At 40.0% G+C, this 23724-nt stretch overlaps 1 protein-coding gene across 7 annotated transcripts in view; it reads right to left on the reverse strand.

Moving 5' to 3' along the window:
• The window catches only part of LOC137299561 (proprotein convertase subtilisin/kexin type 4-like), a 35423-nt gene that overhangs the window by 5699 nt on the left and 6000 nt on the right, over nt 1-23724 (reverse strand). For 5 of the 7 annotated variants that reach the window (XM_067968394.1, XM_067968392.1, XM_067968391.1 and 2 more), the window contains 11 exons: nt 19206-19334; nt 17104-17180; nt 15197-15282; nt 13209-13381; nt 12120-12332; nt 11494-11594; nt 9986-10089; nt 6585-6702; nt 4641-4820; nt 2757-2881; nt 37-156 (listed from right to left, as the gene is read on the reverse strand). In XM_067968394.1, coding sequence (XP_067824495.1) covers nt 37-156; nt 2757-2881; nt 4641-4820; nt 6585-6702; nt 9986-10089; nt 11494-11594; nt 12120-12332; nt 13209-13381; nt 15197-15282; nt 17104-17180; nt 19206-19334 — 1426 coding nt within the window. The remainder of the gene's footprint in view (nt 1-36; nt 157-2756; nt 2882-4640; nt 4821-6584; nt 6703-9985; nt 10090-11493; nt 11595-12119; nt 12333-13208; nt 13382-15196; nt 15283-17103; nt 17181-19205; nt 19335-23724) is intronic. The other 2 variants (XM_067968395.1, XM_067968393.1) reach the window with 1 other exon arrangement.

Raw genomic sequence — 23724 nt, forward strand, 5'->3', positions numbered from 1 at the left:
GTCACGGATTAATTTTGAAAAATATATTTTACCTACCTTCACAGAGTCCATCTTCATTCCATTGCCTACAGTCACTTATCACTGGATCCTTTATGCGTCTTGCCATCATGTTTTCATCAGTACCGTACAGGTGCATCTTAAAATAGGACAGAACTCCTGCAGAAGGTAGATTGCAGATAATCTGCTGAGTTTTGTTTGCCATTATACCCTACATCAGTTGAGGCTGGCAGTACAGAACCTCCTTCTAGATTTTAAAATATCCATTCATGCATTTTTGGTTGGGACACACTGAAAACATTGCATTACAACAATTATTTTAATCTGGGCTACTACAAATACTTTATGAACTATTGGCTTTAAAATATATTTATATTTACTGCACCAATAAAGTCATGAGAAAATTTCAGAAGAACATCATGACTAGTTATTCAAAATATAGTACTTTTGAAGCAGGACTTAGGGATTTAGTAACAGGAAAGTACTCAATCCCTCACTGGAATCACACAACTGAAAGGTTTTTTTCTTAAAAAAAGTAATTTCATAAGAACATAAGAAATAGAAGCAGGAGTGGGCCATACGGCCCCTCGAGCCTGCTCTGCCATTCAATAAGATCATTTTTTTAAAATATATTATTCGTTCATGGGATGTGGGCAAGGCCAGCATTTATTGGCCTTCCCTAATTGCCCTAGAGAAGGTGGTGGTGAGCCGCCTTCTTGAACCGCTGCAGTCCGTGTGGTAAAGGTTCGCCGACAGTGCTGTTAGGTAGGGAGTTCCAGGATTTTGACCCAGCGACGATGAAGGAACAGCGATATATTTTCAAGTCGGGATGGTGTGTGACTTGGAGGGGAACATGCAGGTGGTGTTGATCCCATGTGCCTGCTGCCCTTGTCCTTCTAGGTGGTAGAGGTCACTGGTTTGGGAGGTGCTGTCGAAGAAGCCTTGGCGAGTTGCTGCAGCGCACCTTGTAGATGGTACACACTGCAGCCACGGTGGTGAAGGGAGTGAATCTTTAGGGTGGTGGATGGGGTGCCATTCAAGCAGGCTGCTTTCTCCTGGATGGTGTCGAGCTTCTTGAGTGTTGTTGGAGCTGCACATATCCAGGCAAGTGGAGAGTATTCCATCATATTCCTGACTTGTGCCTTGTAGATGGTGGAAAGGCTTTGGGGAGTCAGGAGGTGAGTCACTTGCCGCAGAATACCCAGTGTCTCTGACCTGCTCATAGCCACAGTATTTGTGTGGCTGATCCAGTTAAGTTTCTGGTCAATGGTGACCCCCAGGATGTTGATGGTGGGGGATTCGGCGATGGTAATGCCATTGAATGTCAAGGGGAGGTGGTTAGACTCTCTCTCGGTGATGGTCATTGCCTGGCACTTGTCTGGAGCAAATGTTACTTGCCACTTATCAGCCCAACCATGGATGCTGTCCAGGTCTTGCTGCATGCAGGCACAGACTGCTTCATTATCGGAGGGGTTGTGAATGGAACGGATCTTCAACCTCAACTCCACTTTCCTGCCTGATCCCCATATCCCACAATTCCCCTGGAGTCAAAACAAAAATCTCTCAGTCTTGAATATACGCAGAGGAATTTCTTCACTCAAACCCTTTGAGTGAAGAAATTCCTCCTCATCTCTGTCTTAAATGGCCAACCCTCTGTCATGCGACTATGCCCTCTAGTTCTAGACTCTCCAGCCAGGGAAAACAACCTCAGCATCTATCCTGTCAAGCCCCCTCAGAATCTTGTATGTTTCATTGAGATCACCTCTTATTCTTCTAAACGAGAGTATAGGCCGATTCTACTCGACGTCTCCTCAAAGGACAACGCTCTCATCCCTGGAATTAATCTAGTGAATCTCTGTTGCACCGCCTCCAAAGGCAAGTATATCCTTCCTTAGATAAGGAGACCAAAATTGTACGCAGTACTCCAAGTAAGGTCTCACCAAAGCCCTGTACAATAGTAAGACTTCCTTACTCTTGTACGCCAACCCTTTGGTTTCATAATTTCTCCATATCACGTCCCACAGAATGGCGTGTATTAAAGATACAGCAATACATAATTTAGAAAATGTCAGATAAAAAAGGACCAGTAACACAAAAAGAAAGAAACTCCTAGTCATTTCAAGTGTCAGCCTGACTCAGTGGTAGCACTCTCACCACCAAGTCAGAAGGTTGTGGATTCAAGTTCCACTCCAGGACTAGAGCACATAAATCTAGACTGACGCTTCAGTGCAGTACTGAGGGTAGCGCTGCACTGTCTTTCAGCAGAGACATTAAATGGAGGTCCCAATTGCCTGTTCGTGTGGACGTAAAAAGTCCCATAGCAGTATTTGAAAAAGTGCAGGGCAGTTGCTGCCCTGGCTAACATTTACCCCTCAACCAACTCTACCAAACACACAGATTACCTGGTAATTTCTCATTGCTGTTTGTGGGACCTTGCGGTGCACGTTTACTTACAAAAGCGACTACACTTCAAAGCACTTTGGGACATCCCAAGAACTTGAGAAAACACTATATAAATGCAAGTTCTTTCTTTCTATTTTGAAAATGTAGGCTTTCTATGCTTACAGAACTGGGCTCCTCTCTTTACCCCAGGATTTCAAATCTGCAACTGGTGGGAATTCAAGGTGAAGAATGAAAAATCAGTGCCATCAATAAACAGAACAAAAACACATGCTTCCAGCTACATTTCAATGTAAAAGAAGTGTATGAGGCACTATAACTTTAAAAAAAAAATCAGCACTCTAGGTTTAAAAACACACCAGTGTTTCTGGAACCTCCTTTATTCTCGATCTCTAAAGTCCAAACTCCTTTAGGGTCTTCATCCCAGGAGTGTGTGGTCATGAAGGTCCAGTCTCTATATCCATGGGATGATGTGTCATATGGTCTGAAAAAGAAAGAAACACAAAACAAAGACAGCTGGAGTTCATATTAGACTGGGTAAACTATTTCCACATTTTAAAACTTCACATCCAACATAACTCCAAAGCCATTTCAAATCACATTAAATCTGCTTATTTTGAACAGATACAGGATAAGGACTGCATGAATCAGAGGTTACACAGACTGAGGACAAGATGGATTTTTTTCCTCATATATATATATATATATATATATATATATATATAAAAAAAAAATCACTCCTCAAACCATTTTTCTGCTTTATAAAAACACTTCGTTTTTTCAGTAAGTTATTTCTAGAACTAAAAGTACTTATTTCTAAGTACCCTTCCAGTTAAGAAGCGAGTTCCACTGGAACATGATTACTATATTAAAACCAGACAAGAGTCTTATGATTTTTGTAATGGTGTTTTAACAGCATGATACATGTAACTTAAAAGATGTAATTGGTGCTGCACAAAAAAAAAAATGCAGTTCTATTCACTCATCACTTCTTCAATGCCACCCTTAGGTTTTAGCATCCCGAAGAGGGTTGGGAATAGGGACATAAGTTTACTTGTAGCACATCAAGTGTTACCAGTAAAGACTTTATATATTTCATTGCTCTTCCTCAGCTGTCAAAGCTGTTAAAAGTGTAGATAGTGACAAATTTGACATCTTTTAAAAGTTTTAGTCATGAAAGGATACGGGTCTAGATCATCTAAAATTTCTCTTTGGCTCCCCCCACCCAGCTATGAATTTCATTAAATGTTAATGCAGTAAGAACGGGACAACCCTTGATTTAAATTAGTACTAACTTTGGAGATCTTGCCAAAACATGTCGACAATATACAACTATACTAACACTTGCATATAACGTCTTTACCGGTAACACTTGATCTCACGCACGCACGCACACACACGCACACAATACAACTAAGACCTGGCAAACAATATTGTGACATCACCAGTAGCAGCAATGGCACTAGGGAAAACCAAACTGAGGTTAAGATCTCATTTCCAATTTTTATAGGACATTTAATAATAAAGCATGCTCTTTGGTTATAGATGCTGTACAAGCAGAATCTCTCACTGGTAATGGGGAATTATGGTAGGAGTGTGAAACACACATTTTACTTGGTCTGCAAGGACAAACAAGTTGTACAAGAGAAAGCATGCTTAGAACTCACTAATGGCAAGATATTCTACTTGCACTATTGTATCAAGTGCCACATAACCTTTAAGAATATTTTAGGGAATTATCTTGTACACTCACTGCCATCATTCGTTGTTCCTGTGTTTAATGCTTAAAACTTCAATTCAGAGCCAAGCACAGTAATGGACATTTTGGAAAGAATCCCCTCCATTATTAAACATGTGATGCAACAAGACTTAAGTTTTGATCCCAACTCAATTCAGACATGCAGCTCCAAATACATGCCCTGTAACCTTGAATGCACTTTCACTCACTCATTGCATCTGTGCTGCCCCCAACCCCAAACATTTTGAGCAAAACTTGAAGCACTGGATTTTAAAACAACCCTCCAAGCTTGCTCACAACAATCCTGACATAGATACAACACAGAAGTACTATTGTACTGTGTAATGGGTTAAAAAGGGGACATTTCTATGAAAGTTCCAAAGTTAAACAGCAACAGTCAGCTCTACAGAGGGATACAAGTGACTAGAGGCTACTTATAAGTCTTTGAATTATTTCTCCTCCCTTATATACGGACTAGCAAATAAACAACCACTGACTTTCATACCTTACATCAACCAACTTGGAACAAGTCCCACTAGGACTACTAAGAGAAATCATCAGATCACCTCTTCGAGTGTAGGTCAGCGACACTCTAACTTCCACATGCTCAAGAGACCGGATATAATTTTTAGTTCCCGAACATGCATTGATGTGTTTCTTGATAACAAGCTTTCCAGAAATAACTCTGAAAGAAAAACAGTGGAATTTATAAGCACAGTATGTTCTTTTTTTTTTCCTAAAAAAACAAAACTAGACAGTGTCACTCTGGGCCTCCTCAGCCACCAATTTCTGACTGTGGATGGGGAGCAAATTCCTACTATTCACCCTCTCTTCAGGGATGATGTGGGAAGAAAATAACTTCAGATAGAGGGAATTTTGCTATTGTTGCAAATCAATAATATATTGAAAACTTACTATTGGGTCATGAGTACTTTTGGCTTGATAGGTCCAAATGGCTACTGCAATGAATACTGCTAAATTCCAACTCAAAAGGAACTTTCAAGCTCAGTTAGTTTTGAGATACATGAATTAGAAAATATACAAAATAAAGAGAAAACATGTTTGCTTTTCCACAAAAGGCAAAGAAAATACATTAGTGGAGTAAAGGATCATCATAGCAATGGTGACAAACAAATATAACCAGAGAGCCCAGCTGCTTGGAAACCCTTTCAAATAAACAAATTTTGTATAGGAATACTATACTGTGGTTGTGTATTACTATTAGGAGTTATATTTTCAAACTTGTGCAAAAAAAAGTAGCATAAGTTTAGAAATTCAGTGTCATTAAAATAGGGATTCAATTTAAATCTACGGGCATCATTAGAAACTAGTTTAAAGCTACTCCAGAATGCTGCACAAGATGTGGGCTATTTTAAGTTTCAGTAAACAGTAAAATTGCTAATTGAATTGTGTATACATTATATAAAATAACAGATGACTGAGAATGTGTTACATATAGTAATAAGAAATGTCAGAGAGTACTACAAGCTGCAATACTATCAAGAGATTCAGAAGGTCAACCAGATTGCACTGCAGCATTGTACCATACTCTACCCAAATCAATGATTATTCATACATTCACTTTGCTCATTGGAGTTTGCGAGAATGTAACGTCAGTGGCTCCAAAAGATCCAGAGCATATCACATGACATAAAAGGACAAGGCAAAGATATTTTTCCAGCACTTTATTAACAATTCAATCGCTTGCAGTGTCACAGGTTTATAGATCAAAACCTCCGAGATAGTGTTACAGCTTTAAACACACTCCCAGCCAACTACCTTTTCATATAATATATACAATCTTCAACCTTTTTCCATGAAACAGAATAACTGGTCATTCATCCAATTGTTGTTTGAGAGACGATGATGCAGAATGACTTGTGTATCTACATAATATTCAATGCAGTCCAAAAGTAATTCATTGTGTGAAGTGCTTTGAAATGTTTCAAAGACTAAAGTGCTACATAAATGAAAGTTATTTTTCTTTTATTTATTTAAAGATGTCGTTCAAGTCTTTGTTATATACTTTTGCCATTCTTGGGTGCCCACTGAGTTTTGTTGTTAGATATCTAATCTTCTATCACCAATATTGAATTTGGGCTTCTAGATTCATTGCACTTAATTAGAATGGCACAATGAAAATACCCAGTTCTAACTTTACAAATGAGAGAAATTATCCCCTAAAGCATAACAGGAGTTTGCGACCTTCAATTACCGCATGGGATTTTCTATTGTGTGAGTTCTCTCTCATGCATGTCTACCAAGCATACTATTAAGTGACAACTGTAATTAGTTATGCACCATTTTGACTTTCGTTAGTGTTATTTAGCAAGTTGCTGGACAGTGAAAGGATCATTAATAAGAATAAAGTAAAACCTTGTAAGACATTCAGAGCCATCTGTAATTGTATACACTATACAACAATTCCAATCTGCATTAACATGCTTACTGTGGGGATTTAATAATCTCTATGGAGCATTCCCTCTGTGGATGCACAGTCAACCATTTTGTTGCTAAATCCACCAGAAGTCCAGCATCTAGTAGTCCATACCCATAATGGTGGCTCACTGAAAACAATTAAATCGCAATACAAATTATCATGCATCATTTCTTCAGGGTGTATCATTGGTGATTTCAGGAAGTTCTAATGTGATTACTATCAGTGCAAAATCCAATCATATCAAGTCAGTCAAAAAAACATAATTTGTAATAAAGATTAATAATACATTACCTATTGCATTAGAGTAGTATTTCTCAATAGAGCACACTTCCCGAGACAATGAAAGGCAAATCTAGGGTTATAACTCTAGGAAAAGCATCTGTCGCTGTCATTTTAGATCATCTAAAGCAAAAAAGTCAAATCCAATCTTTGTATTATCTTGAAATACAGTGTCGATCCTTCACTGGTCAGTCTCAGAGTCTAGGAGGCTCGCTCTTTTAATCCAGACTTACGATCTGATCTTGAGCATTCATCTCAAAATGGGTTCATGTCTGAACACTGTACAAGGCTTAATTCTAAAGATGACTTGTGGCCACAGGCACAGCATGACATGACTGGGGTTGTCTATTAGTGATCATTTTCATTAGGTGCTTTGATTGTTCTTTAATTTGTTACATCCATGGCGTACCACAGTGACTGTAATGGTACATGCTTCCCCAACAATGAACCTTGATGCAACCAGGATCTTAAACTTGAGTCAATCCCAAATAAAATTGTGGCCCCTTTCTTGAAGGATGGCCGCCAATCTCAGGATTTTATGGACGCATGGAATTTTGGTATTCTGATGGGTACTGCTTTGCAGGCATAACAGCCAAAGAAAATGCAAAAGGAGGAGCTTTATGGCATTATTTTAAACTTTAAAAAAAAACTAAAAATAGAATGCCTTTATTAAATCTTTAACACTACATACAATGTTTTAGAATTTATTTGCTTTAAAAAAAGTATTCTAGCTGGTATTAATAAAAAGCATTTTTAAAGTCACTATTTGGATAAATAGAGGATGACCTATAAAAAGACATTTTTAATAGGTCCGCATAGCAGACCCTTTCTCCCATCTTCAGAATTCGCATTCCACCTGGACCCTTCCCCTCTCCTGATCTAGTCATTGCAAACTGCCAGCGTGACATCGGCCATCTCAATTTCTCTGCTCCCCTCGCTCACTCTGAACTTGCAGCAATCCGTTCTCAAGTCCAACGCAGACATTGTCATTAAACCTGCTGCCAAGGGCGGCGCTGTTGTGCGGCAAACGGACCTCGACCTTGCGGAGGCTGAACGCCAACTCTCCGAAACCTCCTCCTGGACCACGACCCCACCACCGAGCATCAAGCCATAGTTTCCCAGACTGTATCTCCTCTGGAAATCTTTCCCCCATTGCCTCCAACCTCAGACCCCAATCCCGCTTCTACCTCCTTCCCAAGATCCACAAACAGGACTGCCCCAGAAGACCCATCGTTTCAGCCGGTTCTTGCCCCACAGAACTTATTTTTTCTCCCTTTATCCAATCTCTTCCAAACTACATCCTCGGCTCTTCTGACACTCTCCGCCACTTGAACAGTTCCCAATTCTCCGGCCCTAACCAGCTCCTTTTCACTGTGGATTTCCAGTCCCTCTACACCTCCATCCCCCACCAGGATGGCCTGCGGGCTCTTCGCTTCTTCCCTGAACGGAGGCCCAACTAGTCCCCATCCACCACCACCACCTGGCTGAACTTGTTCTTACGTTGAACAACTTCTCCTTCGACTCCACTCACTTCCTCCAAATAAAAGCCTTCGCTATGAAAACCCGTATGGGTCCCAGCTATGCTTGCCTTTTTGAGAGATACGTGGCACATTCCTTGTTCCAACCCTACTTTGGTCTCCTCCCTCACCTCTTTATCCCAGTACATTGATGACCATCGGTGCGGCTTCCTGCTCTCGCCCCAAACTGGAAAATTTCATCAACTTTGCTTCCAATTTCCACCCTTCCCTCACTTTCACATGGTCCATCTCCAACTCTTCCTTTCCTCGACTTCTCTCTCTCTCTATTTCTGGGGATAGGCTGTTAACCAATATCTACTATAAGCCCACCAACTCTCACAGCGACCTTGATTACACTTCCTCCCACCCTGCTTCCTGTAAGGACTATTCCCTTCTCCCAGTTTCTCCATCACATCTGTTCTGACGATGCCACCTTCCACACCAGTGCTTCAGATAGGTCTTCTTTTTACCTCAACCAAAGATTCCCCTCCACTGTAGTTGACGGGGCCCTCGACCACGTCCTTCCTATTTCCTGCACTTCTGCCCTCACCCCTTCCCCTCCCACGATAGCGAACCCCATGTCCTCCCCTTCCACCCCACCAGCCTCCACGTTCAACGAATCATTCTCTGCCATTTCCATCACGATCCCACCACCAAACACATCTTCCCCTCCCCTCTCAGCATTCCGAACGGCCCACTCCCTCCACAGCACCTTAGTCCACTCTTCCATCACCCCCAACACCTGATCTCCTCTCCACAGCACTTTCCAATGCGAGATGTGACACCTGCCTTTTCACCTCCTCCCTTCCCATCTTCCTGGAAGGTGGGTTTAGGGCCCAGGTGAAACAGCAATTTACTTGTACTTCTTTCAATTTAGTATACTGTATTTGCTGCTCACAATGTGGTCCCCTCTACATTGGGGAGTCAAACACAGATTGGGTGATCGCTTTGCTGAACACCTCCGCTCCGTCTGCAAGCGTGACTTTGACCTGCTGGTCACTTGCCATTTTAATTCCCCTTCCCACTCCTACTCTGACCTCCGTCTTTGGCCTCTTACACTGTTCCTCGAGCTTCCGTTGAGCTTTATTGGAACAACAGCTCATCTTCTGTTTAGGCACTTTACAACCCTCCGGACTCATGAATAACTTCAGGCCATAACCACTGCTCGCATTTTTTCGGACAGCAAATGCTGGTAATGGTTCTGCTGTTACCATTAACAGAACTCCAGACTCATCTTTTGTTTCTTAACCTGTCCCATTACCACCCTCCTTGCCTTGCACCATCATCCCTTTTATCATTTAAATCACTCTTGTCCTCTAACCTATCACAGACCTTCCCTTCTGTTCTTTCCTCCCATCCCCTCTCGCCCTGCCCCTTTCCCTGGCTCTGTACTTGCTTAAAAATTTTAACATCTTCCAGTTCTGATGAAAGGTCTTTGACCTGAAACATTAACTGTTTGTCTCCACAGATGCTGCCTCACTTGCTAAGCCTCGCCAGCATCTTCTGTTTTTATTTCAGATTTCCAGCATGCACAGTATTTTGCTTTTGATATATAAAAAAAGACATTGCCAGTTCAGTAAGGATATGCCGCTGAAACAAGCTAGTTTTCTTTACCTTTGCGTCCCACTCCATTTTTGGCCCAGTCTTCAGCTTTCAAACTCAGGGGTTTAGATGCTCTCACTACAAGATGCTGCATATCACGCCAGGTCAGTGTAGGACTACAAACAACACCGTATTAGCATTTTGATATATTGAAACATTTTAACAATGTGCATTTATGTAGCTCCTTTAACATAGAAAAATGTCCCAGGCACTCAAGGCAAAAATGGATACCAAAGGTGGCGATATTAGGATGACCAAAGGCTTGGTTAGAGATTAAAGGAGGACCTTAAAAAGGGAGGAGGAGGAGAGGGAATCAGGGGCAAGGGTATGCAGTTTATGGCAGGGGCTGAAGACAATGGTTTCAGTCTTCACAATGTATAACTGGAGGAAACTGCAGCTCGTCCAAAACTAGATGTTGGGAAAGCAGTTTTGACAACAGAGGCAGTGGACAGGTTAAGGTTGGGCTGGGTGTCATCAGCATACATGTGGAAACTGACCCTATGTCTTTGGACGATGTAATCAAGGGGATTTCAGAGGCAACGGTCCAGGAGCAGGAAGGGAAGCCATGGCTGGGTATTTTATGGCTATGATTTTATAGGTAAGGGTGGAACCAAACAAGGGCAATCCCACTGAGCTGGATTACAGAGGAGAGGCGTTAGTTGACTACACCATCCTCCTCTGTTTTTTTTTTTTTTGAGGAGGAGGAGTTTTGAGAAGGACAGTACCTGAGAAGGAATTATTTAGAATTTAGCAAGTATGGAGGCCAGCAGTTTAGCAGGATCAAGGAAACAGGAGGTGGATAAGATGAACTTGTAGAGGACATGAAGGCAGATAGAAAAGAAACTAGAGGATACGGCGCCAGGGATCGAGCTGGGGTGGGGGGGGGGGGCGGGGGTGGAGAGACAGAAGCAACAGAGGCAGCTAACAGATGGTCTTAATAGTGACAGAAGTCGATGGGCTCCTCACATCTTGTTGAAAGTGAGGGAGGTGGGGACAGGGAAAAGGGGTTAAAAAGAGACAGTTAGTAGTGAAAAGAAGCTAGGGGTTATCTTTGCTCTCCATGGTGAACCTGGAGTAGTGGGATTGTTTTGGCAGAGGAGAGTGAGGCCCGAAACTGATGTGGTCCAGCCAGCTCTGGTGATGGATGACCATACCAGTTGTCTGCCAGAGATGCTCAAATAAGGAATGAATAGAATTATTCTAAACCATCTAAAATTAACTGAATCAATATCCCACATATGTATGTAGAAATCAGGAGCTACCATAAGGCTGATGACAAAAGTTGCAGCTTTTGCTACAGATTTTGAATCAATAAATTGTTGACAATTTATGTGTACTAAAATGTGTTACTGATGTGCCAATTAATCAATTACTGCACCTTGCTTGGACATAGTGACTAGGGCATTAGAATTACTTACACCATTTATATGTAAAGATACTGTCAATCAGCATCCTGAGTAATTTGCCAATGTGTTTATACACCCAGGAACACTATTATCGCACTCAGTAAAAAAAATTACTTTGCCTCCAGAGCAAGAGCTATGATCCCAGCAGCAAGTGGTGCAGATGCTGATGTTCCTGTGTGTTTCTCTGTACATCGTAAACGAAGATCTGTCGTTACCTTGGTGGGGTGCAAGAAAAGATTACAAGACAGTGAGTTAACCAATACTCCCAAGCTATTAACATTTTCAAAAGGTCTTTTTGCAGTTTATACAGAGAGCCCATTTCTACCTTACCCAAATGAGGACTGCTCATTTGACTGGTCAGATATGGGGTTATAAATCCTACTGTATCATTTTTAGAGATGCCTCCTTTGCTTGAAGCACTAAAAAATCTATAGAATCTTGTATTCCATTATATTATAATATAATATACAAGGAAATGAAAACTGGACAGGAGTCACCCTTTACAACAACTAACACATGCTTCTGTGGGAGTGTGTGGAAGGACAGTCAGCCCTGCACTTCATACTGACGTATGTGGAACAGTTCAGAGCATCCTAACTTTGGATCAAGAAAAATTGACAAAAATTTCTGCCTGAACAGCTAGATGTAAAGCCATGGAGAAAAATCACTTCACAAGTTAATGTGCCCAAGGGCCAAATATAATAATTTTGTCTTTGTGCACACAGAAAAAGATTTCTTACTATCTGTTTTTCTGTTCTGGTCCCACTGCTGTAAGTGGTGGTTAGTGTTGAAGAGCAGGCCTCGCTGTACCAAGGGACATTCCCTAGTTGAGTTGTGCTTCCTACAGACAGTGTGTAGATACTGTTGGTATAACCATCGCAGTTACAGTTATCATACTGGAAGCCTCCATTACCAGATGCCCAGACAAAGATAGAACCAAGACCACCTCGACCCTAAGAATCAATAAATAGGAACAAGTCACTAGCTGATCAGTTCATTTAATACAATAGTGGGGACACCAAATACTCTAGCTAAGGTTAAAATTACATACTTTATTCAGTGCAGATTATTGTTATTGATGCAGTTTTAGGGTAAAGACTGCTTAAATGATACTACACATAGCTCTGTGGCTATTCTAATGAGGAAGATAACATGCAATTGTTAAAAGCCCATTTTTTCAGATAGCAAATGCTGGTAATGGTTCTGCTGTTGCCATTTACAGCTCCTCTAGACCCATCTTTGGTTTCTTTACTTGTCCCATTACCACCCTCCTTGCCTTGCACTATCACAGACCTTCCCTTTTGATCTGTCCTCCCCTGGCTCCGTACTTGCTTAAAAATTGTTTAATCTTCAACTTCTTCCAATTCTGACAAAAGGTCATCAACCTGAAACATTAACTCTGTTTCTTTCTCCACAGATGCTGCCTGACTTGCTGAGTATTTCCAACATTTTCTGTTTTCATTATACAAGATATTCTACACAAGATATCTGTTCCCAGGCTACCTTCAACTAGCAATTCTAAAATCACTAAAATGAGGAATGACAGAAAGATGTCAATATATTGTAGATAAATCTAGAACAGAAGCTAAGTTTAGGAGACAGTTCAGATGATTAATGTTTGCCCACAGCACTTAATGTAAAAAAATAAATTTTATGCCATGACAAAGCTATTGTAATACCAGAACATGTTATTTACAAATAATTATTTGCATTGTTTTTAGTTTAAAGCATGAAACAATTTTTGTATTGCACACACAATTCTACGTTCAATGGCCCAACACTAATGTTGCAAAATGTAGTTACTCAAATCAACTATTATATGACCGTACATTTGTAATACCCTTGAGGAATGCCTGACTTGCTAGCACTGCTGGCCCTTCCACAGTCTGCCCATTGTCCTCTGGACCCCAGCTAGCACTATAGATGTGGATGTGCTGAGGGTTGAGGCTGAGAGAGCGTGCTTCCACTACATCAGTGATCTCACCATCAAGCATTCTTACTCCTGCAGGCAGAAACAAAAATAAATTTTACAAATTGGGTGGAGGGGGGGGGCGGGGGAAACCATACAAGACACTATACAAAAGGATGTGTGGCAGGGCATTCTGCGGTGAGTGACTCACCTCCTGACTCCCCAAAGCCTTTCCACCATCTACAAGGCACAAGTCAGGAGTGTGATGGAATACTCTCCACTTGCCTGGATGAGTGCAGCTCCAACAACACTCAAGAAGCTCGACACCACCCAGGACAAAGCAGCCCGCTTGATTGGCAACCCATCCACCACCCTAAACATTCACTCCCTTCACCACCAGTGCACTGTGGCTGCAGTGTGTACCATCCACAGGATGCACTGCAGCAACTCGCCAAGGCTTCTTCGACAGCACCTCCCAAACCCGCGACCTCTACCGCCTAGATGGACAAGAGCAGCAGGCACATGGGAACGCCACCACCTGCACGTGCCCCTCCAAGTCACACACCATCCCGACTTAGAAATATATCGCCGTTCCTTCATCGTTGCTGTGTCAAAATCCTGGAACTCCCTTCCTAACAGCACTGTGGGAGAACCGTCACCACACGGACTGCTGCGGTTCAAGAAGGCGGCTCACCACCACCTTCTCAAGGGCAACTAGGGATGGGCAATAAATGCCGGCCTCGTCAGCGACACCCACATCCCATGAACGAATTTTAAAAAATAATTATAATAAATAAATCAATCAATCAATCTAAAATCACCAGCCACTAAACCAACACTGTGGCCAAAGCTAACTCAGTTATGCCTAGATCAGAAACAAGTAGATCTTTCCAAGCATCAAGGTGGACATCAGGTACATGCTAGATACCACGCAAAGGTGGATGGGATAACCTGAACAGGAAGGAAAAAGCAAAGCATAACACCATGTTAGATTAATGTGGAGACCAATGTAAGTGTATCTGCCAACTACAGGCAGTAGTGCATTTTTGAGTGCATGATAGAGTTTGTCCTTGTATTGGGATTGCAAGAGTGAGACTAAATCTATACCTCCAAGGCATATCTAGGCAAGAAAGATATAAAAAGGATGATATATCCTCTCTGGGGGTGGGATTAGAAAATCAGCATTACGAAAAACCAAATTGTAACGCATGCTTCATAGTCAATGAGCCACAAAAAATTCAGTAAATGCTCAGAGTGCAAAAGGTCTGTAAATGTTACCATTTTCTGCACCATATCTACACACTTTGCAAGTCTATCCGCATTAGAAAGCAGTAATCTACCCATTTTATTTCTACATCCCAACACTTGATATAATTTTGCAGGCCTGTAAGCTAAAGTGAATAGGGTCCATAGTGGATTACCTAGCAACATACTGCAAATATATTCTTTTCATGCCCCGTTGACTGATGCAGCAAGTTCTTACATTACAATGAAGAATTCAACATAGGAGGGGAAAAAAGCAGCAGCCTTTTCTAATCTTAGAGGGTGGGAGAGAAGGGCAAGAGAAGATGTCAAAGAAACACTGCCTATGTTACAGGGGCCATTTTCATAAAATTCCTTTAACATCCACAGATTCCAAACTGCACTTATACAGCAGACATAAAAGAGTTCTAATCTATACATTATTTAGTACTAAAACTAATGAAAGTAACCTCAACACAATCTTTTTTTTAAAAAAAAAAATCTCGACTAGCCTAGCAATTTTTCATTTTCAGATCCACATCATCTTTAACCTCCAAGCACAGATAGTTTTTTTTTTTAAATATAGCGTGTCTTGTGCGAGGGGAAGACAGAAATTTTAATATGCCATCCTTAATCTACCTTTAAAAAAAAAAGATGGAACTTTACCACCAATTTTGGCATTGTAGGCAACACCAACTCCACAGAGGTTATTGGCTACAGCAGCCACTTCTCCTGCACACCGTGTTCCATGTCTGTTAAAGACAATAGATCAGTTTACTGAACAATCACAGATTAATACATTAATATGGATTATGAACCTAAACCGTAGAGTTTAGAAGTTACTGTTGACAAGCAGATATGACATTCCTTGGCCCACTATTTTAGCAGAGAAGTTAACCTACTTAAAAGTAGGAGCTTATTAACACCCCTTGAAGTAGCCTCATAGGAATATCAGGCTAACTTAAGCGTTTGGTTGCTAATATCAACAGTAGTTTTTATATATTAGTTATATATTTTAAAATGGCATTCTGTAGTCAAATGAGATGCAATTTGAATTATGCACGACAGTTATAAACAGAAATCCCCCCCGATTGATAATGTGGAGGAGAAATTCCATCCAACTGTGTACACTCCAAGCAAGTCAATATTTATTGGTCTAACAGAATCTCAAGAAGTAGCTACCAAATCATTACAGGTCTCAGCTGTCTTGTTACACTATTCCACAGGCAAAAATAAATCCCATTAGCACTACAAAAAAAACCCCAGAGCTAGAAATTTAGGCAGGGAATCAAAAATGTATTTTTTTTTTAAAAAAAACTTTCACTGAATTATTTTTGTACTTGAATAAGAACATTTAAATCTCACATTTGAATAATTTATTTGGTATATTTCCAGTATGAGTAATGGTATCTTCCTCATTTGTTACATACATACAATAGGCAAAGACAGTATATGGAACACACACTGTTAAGTCACAGCCTAATAGCTCAGGAGCAGAACTGGCTATTTTCCATTCATTAGCAAACTTCTGCATCTTTTACATACCACAAGTAAATTGGACACTTTTGAACTACAATTTTAAGATAGTGAAAAATAATTTTATAGCCTATTAATGCCATCTGGTGGCTGTTGTCTGCAAAGTGGTTTATGATAATACATTTCATAAAAACATAGTAGTTCAGTCAGTGCTCCACCATGTATATAGTATATACAAACTTAGCATTCCATTGTCCCTCATCATACACCCTCTATATAAGCTACTTTCTCAGACAGGTATCTTCTACCGTATACACTGCAAATTAGTAGAGTTCTGATAAAGTTGCCACCATCTTTTTCCCCCCCTCTTCGGATACTGACACTTTCATTGGTTTCCCGTTAAATGTTTAGGTCACAAATTAACACTACTGACTTAAGCACATCTAGGCCAACTCCTGTATGATATGGAGGGTGTATTGCTGGAAATGCCATCTTTTGGTTGAAACACTAAACCAAGACCCTACTGCCTGTTCAGGTGGATGCAAGAGATCTCATGGCATCACTTAAAAAGAGGGTGTTCTCTCGGTATCCTGCCCAATGTTCCTCTCAACCAACGCCAAAAATTCAGTAACTGGTCATTCATCTCATTTGGTGTTTGTGGATCATGCGGTGCATAAGCTGGCTTCACATTTGCTGCAATAACAATGGCTTTGCCTATAAAGTAATTCATTGGTTGTGAAGCGCTTTGGGATAGCCAGAGGAAGTGATAAGGCCCTATATTAAAAAAAAACTTTTTTCTTTCTACTGTATATCTCCAAACCTGGGCCAGTGGAGCTTTACATTGTTGCCATCAATATTTCATTAAATTATATACAGCAATGTAAATGGCATAATCTTAAAACATTTGAAGAAATTTACAACTAATCATACCTTAGGTCACTGTAATTTAGACTTGTGCATATAGTATCCTACCAACAACTAAGCAACCATCATTATATGTAACTGAACAGCTACCGGATTACCCTTTTGTATTTATCGCTGATTCAATTGAAAAGCAAATAAGATCTTAAAAAAACATGCAAGTGCAAAGAACTCACCGATTTTCATCATTAAAGTTATATCTGGGCTGGGGGTCAGGGTCATTATCATTTACATCAAAACTTGCATTAGGGTCCTGCAAATAAATTTTTTTTAAAAAATTATATAGACATAGAAGAAAGCCATAGAGTTATGCTCATGTCTGCATGTGAATTCCAACTTCATAGCTGCTAGTATTTGAGAACCCAAAATCTACAGGGTTATTGCGCCGGGGGGGGGGGGCGCAAAAGGAGAAAAGAAATTATTTATTTTGCCCCTTCAAACGTTTCTCCTCTACTGAAGGCATCATCTCCTTGCTGAGGGTACTCCACAGGCACTAGGTGACCTCTGGTATGACACCCATGTAGCCATTTTCATGCGAGTATTGGACAGATTATTTGACTTTTTTTGGGGGGGGGGGGGGGGGGCGCACCGCCATCATAACTGTGCCCAATTATATCTTCTACAAATATAAGCACATACACTTCTAGTAGGAATTACTGGATAGCAACCAACAGCAGAAATCTTGGGCTGATTTTCCCCCTTTTTAACCTAAGGGTTTTGAGTGCTCCTACCTGGCTGAGCCATCAGGGGTCTTGGGACAAGCGGTTAGGCAGTGAAGTGTAAAGTCAGTGAGTTGAGTTTCCTTGCAAACTTAAACTCGGTGAAAAATCAAAGCTGTGTCCAACAAAGGCTGTGGAAATCACAACTTTTCCTGGCTTGACTCTTACTACAACCAAAATATTTCATGACTTCAAAGAATCAAATACAGCACCAGGGGAAAAAAATGTCTCCGTCTGATTTAACCAAATTTATCTCAATCAGTAACACACATTTAATAAACTTCATGAATGCAAGTTACAAATCCATCACAGCTGTGAAGAAATACTAAGAACACACCATATTTAGTGAAACATTGTTCCATCAGAGTTTGATATTAAAGTAGTTCTAAATATTTTGTTTATTGGAAGGTTTGCATGTGTACTGAAGAAAAATCTTAAAAGGAACACTTTCCTGACATGCAAAACAGTGTCTTTAGCAGAGTGTTCTAATTAAGATGGCATTACAAGAAATGGATACTGATCCCCATTAGTTGTTTATTGTCTATGCGAAGGATAGGTTATTATTGCTAATCTCTACAAGTGGTTTTCATTGCACTAGATAGCCTACGCAACTCCTTACAATTAAATATACATTAAAATGGAAAAGCCTACTTGAATACATGTGCTGAACATCTGTTCCTTTCTGAAGAAGTTTTCATAATTCCTAACAGGCTCATTATCAGGTTATTCATACTCCTCATTGTCTAATGCATTATCCAACAACACTGATCAGGCCATGTTCAAATACAAAAGACATTTTTTGCAAGAGTGCTCAAGGCATTAATACTGTCTGCAAAAGTTCCAGAGATAGATGAGACTGCATAAAACTACTTCATACATACTTTTCTAATTGAGAAAACAGCTTTAGAACCTCATTAATTAAGTGAATTAGAAGCCTAAAATTGCAATTAAATGTAAAAGGTTAAAAAAAAATAGAAGTAATTATCACATTTCAGCTTGGCTCAGTTGGTAGCACTCACTGGAGTCAGAAGGTTGTGGGTTAAAGCCCCACTCTAGGACTGGAGCATAATGTAAGCAGACACTTCAATGCAGAGCACTGCAGATGGAACTATATTCTTTCAGGTGAGCTATTAAACATATACTCCATCTACCTGTTTAGGTGGGCATAAACTAGCCCATGGCACTATTCATCAAACAGCAAGGAGTTCTCCTGATGCCTTAGCCAATATTTACCTAATAATTCATTTGCTGATTGAGACATTTACCTACATAAAACAGTGACAACACTTACACTTCAAAGTAAATTAATTGGCTGGGAAGCATTTTGGAACGTCCCAAGGATGTGAAAAGTGCAAGTTCTTCCTTTAATTAGATTATTATATTTTCTACCATTTGGCTAACTTGTTTAAGTTTACCACCACAGTGGAAAGAAGTACTATTGACACACTTCATGAAACAATTTAGGTCACTCTGTTGCCCCTCTCCCTACTTTATGCTATTTGAGAGAGGTCGCAATAAAGTCACAATGAATTTTCAAGGAGCTTCTAATTGGATCTTACATAATTTGCAGCTAAGTCCGGGTGGTTCTTTTCTAGTCCATCGTCCAGTATGGTGACGACAATCCCTTTGCCTGTATAACCTTGCTTCCAGGCAGACAGAATGTTTAGGTCATTAGGGATCTCATTGTTCTAAATAAGACACAACACAAGCACTTACTGTAATGCAGCCACTACAGTATCTGAGCAAATCTTATACTGTATTTTACTAAAAAGTCCCTTGAACAAGCAGAGAACATGGTATAATTTTCAACTATCCCAAAATGTATGAACATTTTAGTCTAGGCTATATGGCCAATTAGTAACATTCCTCACCTTAACACTGAAACAAAGTTTAAAGGAACAAGATTAAAATTTATTAGAAACATTACTGTATAAGTACATGATGATTCAATTGAACTGCCTGGAGTACCATATTCTTGCTGAAGCACTGATGATATGTCATTCTCCAAATGGCAAGAAAAACTCCGAAAGTGAAATTAGCTCAAACAACCAGAATCCTCTATACTGTTGCTGCATGTAGAAAAAACATTAGTGGTATCACAAAGTCAACATTGACATTGTCAGTGACACAGGCTAGAGGACCATTTGTCACCAAAAAGATGTGAAAATTCATAGATGATACCCAATATTCTACATCAATGGTACATTTTTGTCTCCACCTCCTCAAAAAAAGGGTCTGGGTATGTAAATTCTGTCCCCACCACCTCAAAACAAAATTAGCACAGTAGGTTGCCAGGCTAATGCTAGTAATGAAATTTAGCAATTTGGAATTCTGGATTAAAAAAAAGCAGCATTATACACATCCATAGACTTCCACAGTGCTTAATGTTACTCTACTATTATTTCCATAGTAGTTTATTGAACAATACAATGTGAACAGTGGAGCCTTGCAGGTTCAACTACATAGACATTGTAAACATTTCCTTCAGTCAGGAGATTCTGATACCCCATGTGATCTTGTGAAAGATAATTAATTTTTACTCTTGTGTGTTCTTTATTCATTACATAAAATCTGGTCTCCACCAGAACATCACATTTTACAAAAAAGTGGTACAAGTACAATGAAAACTAGCAGTTGAAAAACTCTCAACTACTGAATAAGTCACTGCACACAGCAGATTTTACAAACTTGATAAGGATCATAATTGAAAAGCACTATGAAACAGAGATGTTCCCTCCCTCCCCTTTTCCCCAAACCACCAAATATGCACCATGGCTTCAAGAAACACAGTAAGCATGTATTCGAATTAATACTGGAACTCTATGTGCTACTGGTGATTAAAGGGAACTGTATGCTTTAATTTTTGACTAACTAAGGTTCTTTAGATTAAAAGGCACCACTGGAGTGTTTATCCCATGTATTTCCTAGCAGCAGGATCCAATTTTCAGTAACTTTATAAATCATAGTATTTTTGTAGCACCAAACTCATGCTGAGATAGCTTACTTCTTTGGAGACCCCCTGCCTTTAAATAGCAAAAGGTTAATGTTAAAAATGGCTGAACCGAGATGCTCAGTCTGCAGACATAGACACTGTTCATTTGTTTAAGAATTAGCTAAGATAAAAGCTATCTTAAAAAGGTTTAAGAGTATTTTTAAATTTCAGTGAACATACATTGTGGACAAGCATGTTGCTCGCAACTGGTCTCATGGCACTGGGGTGCCAAAAACAGCTTATCATTTGATTTTCCCAGAACATGTGTCGACCAAATACTGTGTCAATTTTTTACTAATATCAGAAAATAGCCTCATTACCTTAATCTACTTGAATGCATGTGCTTTTGGATTGTGTGCATTAATGTTATATACTGGAATACACGTCATAAACTGAATTATCTGCTGGAGGTTTACAGACATTATTTCCCTCAAACTAGGTGAGCAAATGAAGCCCCATTGTGAACCGCAGTTCAGGAGTAGAGTTACTGTCACAGGCCAAGACTCCATTGTTGCTTTAATGCTTAGTTGTAAACAATTTTACAACACCAAGTTATAGTCCAGCAATTTTATTTTAAATTCACAAGCTTTCGGAGGCTACCTCCTTCCTCAGGTGAACGATGTGGAAATGAAATCCTCGAAATGAAGTCGCATTTATAATTCACAGAACAATGCTTGGTGATAACAGACAGTTTTTTCAACTGCCCGTTGCCAAGGCAATCAGTGTGCAGACAGACAGGTGTTACCTGCCAGGTCTCAGAATATACAAATCACCAAAAAAAAGAGATAGAGAGGTAGAAACATAGAAAAGACAGCAACTGACCCGTTATATTAAAAACAGATAACATTTGTTCGCTGGTGGGGTAACGTGTAGCGTGACATGAACCCAAGATCCCGGTTGAGGCCGTCCTCATGGGTGCGGAACTTGGCTAAGTTCCGCACCCATAAGGACGGCCTCAACCGGGATCTTGGGTTCATGTCACGCTACACGTTACCCCACCAGCGAACAAATGTTATCTGTTTTTAATATAACGGGTCAGTTGCTGTCTTTTCTATGTTTCTACCTCTCTATCTCTTTTTTTTTGGTGATTTGTATATTCTGAGACCTGGCAGGTAACACCTGTCTGTCTGCACACTGATTGCCTTGGCAACGGGCAGTTGAAAAAACTGTCTGTTATCACCAAGCATTGTTCTGTGAATTATAAATGCGACTTGATTTCGAGGATTTCATTTCCACATCGTTCACCTGAGGAAGGAGGTAGCCTCCGAAAGCTTGTGAATTTAAAATAAAATTGCTGGACTATAACTTGGTGTTGTAAAATTGTTTACAATTGTCAACCCCAGTCCATCACCGGCATCTCCACATTAATGCTTAGTGTAATCAAGATTGATAGAAATCTCCAAACAAGTTGTTTGAACTTCAAGGAGGGAAAATATCCTTGAAAAATATGTTAAGCAGTTTCTGTTCATCTCTGCCATCATACATATGGAAGATGTATGGAGCTCAGTAAAGAGCACTTAAACCAGGCACTGTCTCTTTTCAAGAGTTTGCCAAGAGGGACTAGAAGAACAACAGACCCTTCTAAAAAAAACCTTGTTATATGTACAGCAAGTCACCAACTATGCTGTATAGTATTTTGCCTATGCTACTGCTCCTTCAAATCATTTTATTTGTAAATAAATCTGGATAGTAATTTAGACCAGCACACAAAGTGTTTAGTATTTTGATTAGTTTCCACCTTCCAAATGGACAAGAAACATAGTTAATTATTAGACTGGATGTACTGACTCAGTGCAGCAGATAGTAAAAGGCTTAGAGTCATAGAGTTATACAGCACGGATAGAGGCCCTTCGGCCCATCGTGTCCGCGCCGGCCATCAAGCCCTGTCTACTCTAATCCCATATTCCAGCATTTGGTCCGAAGCCTTGTATGCTATGGCATTTCAAGTGCTCATCCAAATGCTTTTTGAATGTTGTGAGGGTTCCTGCCTCCACAACCCTTTCAGGCAGTGAGTTCCAGACTCCAACCAACCTCTGGGTGAAAAAGTTCCTTCTCAAATCCCCTCTAAACCTCCCACCCTTTACCTTGAATCTATGTCCCCTTGTTATAGAACCCTCAACTAAGGGAAAAAGCTCCTTAGTATCTATCCTATCTGTGCCCCTCATAATTTTGTACACCCCAATCATGTCCCCCCTCAGCCTCCTCTGCTCCAAGGAAAACAAACCCAATCTTCCCAGTCTCTCGTCATAGGTTAGGTTCTAATTCATAAAAGAACTGAGTTAGTTATTGAAACTATCAACTTGTTTACATAAGGAAAATAGTAACAACTCACATTGCAGTCCAACAATGTTTAAGCAATCTTGTCAATATTTATTTTTTAAACAAAAAAGGAACTATTTAAAAAAAATACAAACACAGTTTAAGGCAGATTCTGGGCATCAAATAATTAAAGCTTTCGTCATTGCAATTGATTTTAATTGTTGCAGAAAGCCAAGTGAAATATCAATTTCATGGATAGGGCCATTATTGATTTTTTACTCTTGGTTGGGACAGAGGATAGTGAGTATGAATGCAATGCACATCATAACTGGCTGTATTAACTTGACTTTGCAGCACTGTAGGGTCAACACTGGATATTTTATTTAGCTTTCTTCCAGGGCCCAAAATGAAGGAGAGCTGGAGAGTTAATTACTGTCAAATTAGTAGCAATAGTTCATGTAACCTCTTCATAAAGCTAAATTTAAGCTCCTGTTCAAATTATGGCATAAACTGCTGACATATTTGTTTGCTCCTTACAAAAAAAATTCAAGTGACATCTGTTGCTAGTTGAAGAATCCAGGGCCAAAATTTGCCTTCATCAAAATGTTCCAATAACCAAGGCATGTATTTGAATTGTTTTTAAAAATGATATCTCAACTTTATTCCCCTCTTCTTCCAATCTCCCCTCCCCCCCCACCCTCACCACCTCAATTGTTGGGCGAGAGGTTAAACTGCAAGTAATTTCAAGTCATATTTCCAAAAGTTCCATTATTTAAACAAAGGCTGAACTGGAGAGAACATCATTTATGTTGACTAGACAAGATGCA

This window comes from Heptranchias perlo, chromosome 29, assembly GCF_035084215.1.
Source record: "Heptranchias perlo isolate sHepPer1 chromosome 29, sHepPer1.hap1, whole genome shotgun sequence".
NCBI lineage: Eukaryota > Metazoa > Chordata > Chondrichthyes > Hexanchiformes > Hexanchidae > Heptranchias > Heptranchias perlo.